The following is a 7,351-nucleotide window of genomic DNA, read 5'->3' as shown; positions in this document are numbered from 1 at the left end:
ATTCCAATATCTATCATCCATTTGTATAACAAAGGTAAAAGTGCATCAACGTAATCCCGTGTTTTTTATAGGCATGTTAGTCATCTGGCATTTTAGTGCATTAGAATTTATTACTTCAGTAGTCTTCAGCATTAAAAGCGTTTTAAAAGTATTTTAACATCCACTGCAGACACTGTTGGTGCCCTGCCCACATTACCTCACCTGTACCATTTCAGTGGACATCAAACTACCAGAACCTGCCTTTCTTTGCTTGTGAGTTTTTTCTGACACTGGAATCTGTTTTTCCCCCTCTTTTGCCAGACTAGAAAGAACAAGGAATCCATGAACCCCAGGAGCAGTCCTCAACCAAAGAAAACTTCTTTCCTCAGGTGTTATGGATCTGAAGAATGTAGCAAGAGTCCTCAGTGGGATAAGAACTAGGCCAACGCACCCCTTACTGTCCGCCATCACTAGCCCATATCACTCCTCACTGCCTTCTCAGTGTTCCCTTCATGGCTGAAACAAATTGTTTGTGCTCAAAACTTTGTCTTATGGGCTGCTTCTAGAGGACCCCAAGCAGAGAAAAAACAAATTATTTCTCTACTCTTTGGGGAAATGTCAGCCAACCCCAACAAGGTGACTCACCCTCATGCATATTTTCTAGGGTAGAACCAAGTAAATAAATGCTGCTTCTGATAAAGCTACACTGATTAATGAAGAAGTCAACAATTGCAACAACACTTCACCTTTCTGTGCTCTGTTCCCTCACATTTTCATCATGTCTAGCTTCTCTAATCAGGGCATCTTTGGACACAATAACAGAAAAAAATCCCAATGATCAAAATTAAGATGATAGTGACCAGAAATTCAGGCCTTGGAGAGCCCACCATTGTAATTATAATCAATTGTGTTCACTTACTGATCAGCTTTGCTTCTGCATTTATTAGTTTTCCATTTAAGATGCCAGTGAGTTATTAAGAGATTTTCTCCTTTCTCAACCATTGCTATGATGCTATTTTCGTTTTTCTGACTATAGAGAACTAAAAATTACATGCAAATGAGAGCCAATTTAGCTTACTTTTTAGAATTTCAAGCAGTGAACTGTGATAAAAGTATATTTGTGATAAAAGTGTATACATATTCTTTCTGCATCATGGCATCAAGTTGCTGTTTTGGGGTGGTAAATCTTTTGTTATCTTTCCAAATACTGTTTTGCAGCTGATTTTAATCGACTTTACATAAAATATACTAGCTTCCAAAAATAGGGCTGTGTGTATGTCAGAACTGTACTTCTATTGTTAGCCTCCAAGCTTTTCCATTACTTAACATCTCCACCTCTCAGGCCATTGCAGAGTACAATAGAGAGTAATTGTTTCCTGTGGATAGTTGCTTTTCATTTTGTGAACAGATTACAAGGTAGGTTTAGGCAAATGAGAGGAAACAAAATATTAAGTTATTGAGATAAACAACTTATAATCTATTTCCACTGCTTAAGCAAAACATAAGCAAGATTTGAACTAAGGAACTGTTAAACTTGGATGAAAAGAAATTTATAAAGATGGCAAATTGCTGAATTTCTAATTTGCTTTTTGTTGTCTAAGGTCCTCATTGGTCAAAGAGAGAAACCACACTGTTTCTACAAGTGAGTCCTAAGAACTGTGAAGACAGATGCCATCACACTGTTTGTGAAAAATTAAAGGCAAAAGGGACACCATCATGACAGAAAAATAAGGCAACCTGGGAACTTTAAAGACATTTAGGGACTCTGCTGTCCTTTATTGGTGTTGTTAATGCTCAGTAATGTGAAGGAAGCAGAAGCATAGACCAGAGGGGAAAATAAGAAAATAGATAGATTATGTTAACACGGTGAAGAGACAAAGATTCCACTGTCACCAAGAATGTCATATTGCTAAACTTCAATTTAGGGGGTTACTTAAAGGCATGACCTTATGGAAATTTAATGATATGTTATGGTTCATCAGAACTTGTCAGTTGGCCCCAGGCTGCGATAATCAACTTTTCAATGTCGGACTCATTTACTCCTCGAAGAATCCTGAAATAGCCATTCTCTCCCCATGACTTTCCCCAGGAATTGGCAGCAATCTGCAGAAAAACAAACAAACAAAAAAGTTGAGAAACATACTTTGGTATTTAAAAAAAAAAAAGCCATGGAGAACTCATTTGTAACTTTAAATGCCTTTGATTTATCATAGACTATAATTATCAAGAACTTACCTATTTTTAAATAATGGCTGTATTATGTATCAGTTACACTAATATGCAGGCATGATGGCAATAGCCGGAATTGATATGACTCTTCTGATTTTCCCAGAGTACTAAGGTAACATAGGCATGAGCGTTTGAAATGCCACATCAGAAGATGGCATGCAAGCTGCAGTTATAGAGTGTCTACTATGTGAACAACAGCCTGTGCTAGGTGCTGGAAGACGAAAGATAAATAATACATTATCTTATGTTCAGGAAGTTTATAATATAATGAAGAATGACCAACATAAGGCAAGTGCTAAGGTGAAAATAGGTACAGAGTATTTTTGAGGTCAGAGAAAGGGCATCTCATTTACTTGGATGGTTCAGTGAAGATATTGCTGAAGAAGTGTCACATGAGATGCATATGAAAGCCTGAGAATCAATTCACCAATGTAAAAGGAGGAAGGGAGATTGACGTAAAGGAAAACAGTAAAAGCATAAACACCAAAGCATGAAATAGTATGAAGTAGTGAAATGAAGCAATAAAATTGTTATAGTTAGATCACGAGACAGAAGCAGAATGGTAGGTTATGAGGCTGGAAGGGGAGGAAAGAACATCCATAATGAGAAAATAATGGGAAAAATGATGACATGCCATTGAGTTGATTCTAGCAGGAAAGAAAGGTGGGCAAATTCATACTGTGATTACATTATCCTATATGATATCAAGTGGATAGATTTTAGAGGGTATAGACAAGAGGCAGTGACTAGCTAGTAGACTCCTGTAATAATTCAATTGGATAAGAGAAAATAAAGTATTTGAGAAATCTTCAGAAAGTAAAATCAACAGGAATTAGTTTTGTTTTTTTTTTAATTCCTCTTTCTAAAATGCAAAAATGGTTGGATTGGATGGTTGGAGTAAGTCCAAAATGACTCCTGGGTTAAAAGCTTGAACGAATAAGTGTGTGATGGAGCAAAAGTATCAATGGAGTACATGGAGAATATCATGAAGGCCAAAGGACACACAGAAGGGAGTTAGTTCCACAACTAAATACAGCAGAAAATCCCAGTAAATTAGCAGCTTCACCTCAACAGCTCTCACACTCACCTCCCATTTACCCTACCCTGGGACTAAGAAAATATTCTCAAGACATAAGGTGTCGAATTGAGCTTTCACTGTTTTCTACAATGTAAGAGAGGGGCAGATTGACTCAGCATCAGAAATTGCCATGACATCAACTTTAAGAAATAGCCAATTTTTATCAGCATTTCTTTTTAAGATTTGGCTCTTTGCCTCCTTAATCAACCCTGACACTTTAAAGGAGCACTCTCAAAACTATGTTTAAAATTGTAAGTTCAATTTATCATTTCAAAGATGAAATGGACTTTGAATAGCTGAGAAGGAAACAGCGTCAATGTGAGTGAGAGTTCTAGCACCAGTGAAATACACTAAATGCCAATTTTCATATTTTTTTAGTCAGTTCATATATCTGTATCTATATATCAAATAAAATTAGTCACAACCTAACAAATGGCTAGGAATAGTAATATTTGTAAATTCTTGCAAATATGATATATAACACTGAGCCTATTCTCATTTGGATGGCTGAAGATTATTACTATCCAAAATTTCATAATTACATTCTTGGTAAATATGGGAAAGGTATATAAAGATTGTATAAGCAAATGTGCATTTATGTGCTAATGAGAGCTAATCATATGTTTGCAAGAAAGGCCACATAATTATAAAGAGTAAGACACTGTAAAAATTAGTGCTAATAAAATACACCTCAGGACATGTATTTTGTTTATTAATCTTATTCTTCCTACTCTCATTTCTTCTATTTCAGCATTTATTTTGTTTGTTTCTTCCAAATGCCTACTTTTGTTTGTATTTGATTATAAAGGAAATGGTGGCAATGAAGGGGAGAAAATTTCTAAAGATTTAACTTTTCATCTTTTTATTGAGATATATGATACAGTCACATAGGTAAAGTGTATTAATCTTAAGTATACAACTTAGTAAATTTATACATGTGTTTATGAAGTTTATGTTCATGTAATCTCCACTTAGATTAAGCTATTAACCACTTATAGCACCCCAGAAGGTCTACCATGTTGCCTTCCTGTCCATCCACCCTCCACTCCCCATCAGGTTTTCCTATAATTGATCTTTACAAAAATGGAATAATGCAAAATATATTGAGGTTGACTTTTTTTTTAGCTCAAAATAATGTTTCTGGGATTTATCTATGTTTGGCATATGTAAGCAATTAATTCATCTTATTACTGTTTATTTTCATTGTGTGACTATACCACAGTTTATCCATTCTCCTGGTGATAAACATGATGAACATAAGTAGCTGCTCCATTTACGCATGCATCAGTAGTATAAGATTCTATTTACTCCAAATCCTCATCTATGCTGGATATTATCAATCCTTTTAATTTTAGCTAATCTAGTGTATATGAAGTGATATTTCATTGTGGTCTTAATTTGCATTTCCTTGATAATTAGTAACATTGACCACCTTTTCACATGGCTGTTCAGGCCATTTGGATTTCCCCTTTTCCTGAAGTTTCTGTTTAAGAGTTCTATTTTATTGAGTTATCTTGGTCTTCCTATATATTTGTAAGAATGTCTATGTATTGTGTATGTGAGGACTTGTCAGATACCTTTCCAGATAGATAGCTAGATACATTTTTCTCATTCTGTGGCTTACTTTTTCTTATAATACTGTCTTTTAAATAGTTGTTCTTATTTTAATGTAGTCTGATAATTTATTCTTAAAAAGTTTATTTTGTGCCCAATTTAAGAAAGCATTTTCTAATAGATATCACAAACATATTTGCCTATGTTTTCTTCGAGAAACTTTATTATTTTGCAATTACATTTAGGTCTCTGCTCCATCTCAAATTATTTTTGTCTGTATTTAGTGAGGAAGGGATCTAGGTTTTTTTTTTTTCATATGTATATAAAGTTTCTGTGACCTATGCATTGGCAAACCATGGCTCGTGGACCAAATGTGGCTCAAGAAGCCCCTTAAAAGAAGATGTAGAAGTCAGAAATTTTGTTTTTCCTAATGGTCTTGAAGATGTAAGGTACTCTGTTGAGAGAGGATCTGTAAAACTCTGTGTGAGGGAGCCACATGGAAGGAACTTCAGGCATCCTCTAAGATCTGAGAATATCCTCAGTCAGCAAGAAAATAGGGACTTGGACCCACAACCAAAAAAACACATCTACCAACAACCACGTGAGCTTGGAAGAGGGCTGTAAGCTCCAGAAAGGAACACAACTCAGACAACACTTTGATGGCATCCTTGTGAGATCATGAGCAGAGGATCCAGCTGGGTACACTGGATTTCTGACCCACAGAAACACTGCGATAATAAATGTATGTTGTTTCAATCTGCTAAATCTGTGATAGTTTGTTACACAACAATAGAACAGTAAGTGCTGAATTTTATTAATGCATTTTCTGCACCAATTAAGATATTCAAGCCGGGTTCGGTGGCTCACGCCTGTAATTCCAGCACTTTGGGAGGCCGAGGTGGGCAGATCACCTGAAGTCAGGAGTTTGAGACCAGCCTGGGCGACATGGCGAAACCCGTCTCTACCAAAAATACAAATATTAGCCAGGTGTGGTGGCGGGTGTCTGTATTTCCAGCTACTCGGGAGGCTGAGGTAGGGAGAACTGCTTGAACCTGGGAGGTAGAGGATGCAGTTAGCCGAGATCACGACACTGCACTCCAGCCTGGGCAACAGAGTGAGTGAGACTCCGTCTAAAAAAAAAAAAATTCATGTGTTTTTTTTCTCCTTGACTCTTATAACTTGATGAACTATATTGATTGATTTTAGTACTTGAAACCAACCTTGCATTCCTAACATAAGTTTCACTTATGGAGTGTTATCCCTTTATATATTTCTTAATTGTAATATTTTGTTTGGAATTTTATGCTCATGAGAGATATTGGCCTATAATTTTTCTTTTTTGTATTGTCTTATCAAGTTTTGGTATTGGTGTTACCGCTTCATAAAATGAGTTTGGAAGTAACTGTTCCTTATTTCCTATTCCCTGAAAGGATTTGTTGTAAAATTCGTTTCATTTATTCCTTAAATGTTTGGAAAAATTCACCAGTGAAGTCTTTTGAGCCTGAGTTCCTCTGTGAAAGTAATTTAAATAGACTCATTTTTTTTTCAAATTGTTCCATAACTATTTATGCTATTTTCATCCTGTGTAGGTTTTTGATAAGTTTTGTTTTCCGATAAATTTATCCTTTTCATCTATATTTTCAATTATACTGGCATAACTTTTTAGTAATATCCTCTTATTACCTACTTCATATCTATTGAATCTGCAGCAATGTTCTCTTTTTTCATTTCTATGGCAATTTGTCTCTCCTTGTTTCTTTTTCAGTCTTCCTAGACATTTAATCTTTTTTTGCAAAGCATCAACTCTTTGCTTTTTTGATTTTCATCTATTATAATACGTCTGTTTTCTTTTACTTTTTTTTGCTCTTCTCTTTATTGTTTCTTTCATTTATCTTCGGTTTAAATTTTTCAGCTTATTGAATTATTCTTTTCAACCTTTTAAAAAATACATGAATCAATTTTAACCTTTCTTCTTTTCCAATGCATGCATTTTCTATTACATTCAGTACTGCTTTAGCTAAATAACAAAAGTTTCATCATGGTATATTCTGTACAATTTCAGTTTTTTAAATTTATTGAACATGCCCTATGGACCAGCATGTGGTCAATATTGGCAAATATTTCATGTGCACTTAAAGAGAATGTATATTCATCAATATTTATGTGTAATATCTTATGAATTTCAATGACATAAAGCTGGCTAATAGTTTTTTTCAATCTTTCATACCTTTACTTATTTTTAGCTGCTATTTCTATGAGATACTGAGATATGTTTAAATATTTGCCTACTTTTTTTCTGTAACTTTTGGTTTTTTTTTTTTTTTGAATTGTGTTATTTCAGCTTTTGTCCAAACATGCTTTAATTTTGTATTTATTTTGGAGAAAAATGTCACCATGTATAAAATTCCATGTTGGCACGTTATCTTCATCATCATTATCAATATTATTATTTTATCCAGCATTTTAGCAATGTCATTTTGCAGTCTTCTACTTTCCTTTTTTATTGTTGTT

The 7,351-nt window shown here is 34.6% G+C and overlaps 1 protein-coding gene across 4 annotated transcripts in view; it reads right to left on the bottom strand.

Annotated features, from left to right (window-relative positions):
• Positions 1–1,721: 1,721 nt before the first annotated feature.
• The window catches only part of TINAG (tubulointerstitial nephritis antigen), an 82,616-nt gene continuing 76,986 nt past the window's right edge, over positions 1,722–7,351 (bottom strand). For all 4 annotated transcript variants that reach the window (XM_016955678.3, XM_016955679.1, XM_009451489.4 and 1 more), the window contains one exon: positions 1,722–2,082. In XM_016955678.3, the coding sequence (XP_016811167.1) occupies positions 1,948–2,082 (135 nt within the window). In that variant the 3' untranslated portion in view covers positions 1,722–1,947. The remainder of the gene's footprint in view (positions 2,083–7,351) is intronic.

This window comes from Pan troglodytes, chromosome 5, assembly GCF_028858775.2.
Source record: "Pan troglodytes isolate AG18354 chromosome 5, NHGRI_mPanTro3-v2.0_pri, whole genome shotgun sequence".
In the NCBI taxonomy this organism is placed as follows: domain Eukaryota; kingdom Metazoa; phylum Chordata; class Mammalia; order Primates; family Hominidae; genus Pan; species Pan troglodytes.
The sequence above is the reverse complement of the archived record's forward strand: the minus strand, read 5'-3'. Positions and strand labels throughout refer to the sequence as shown.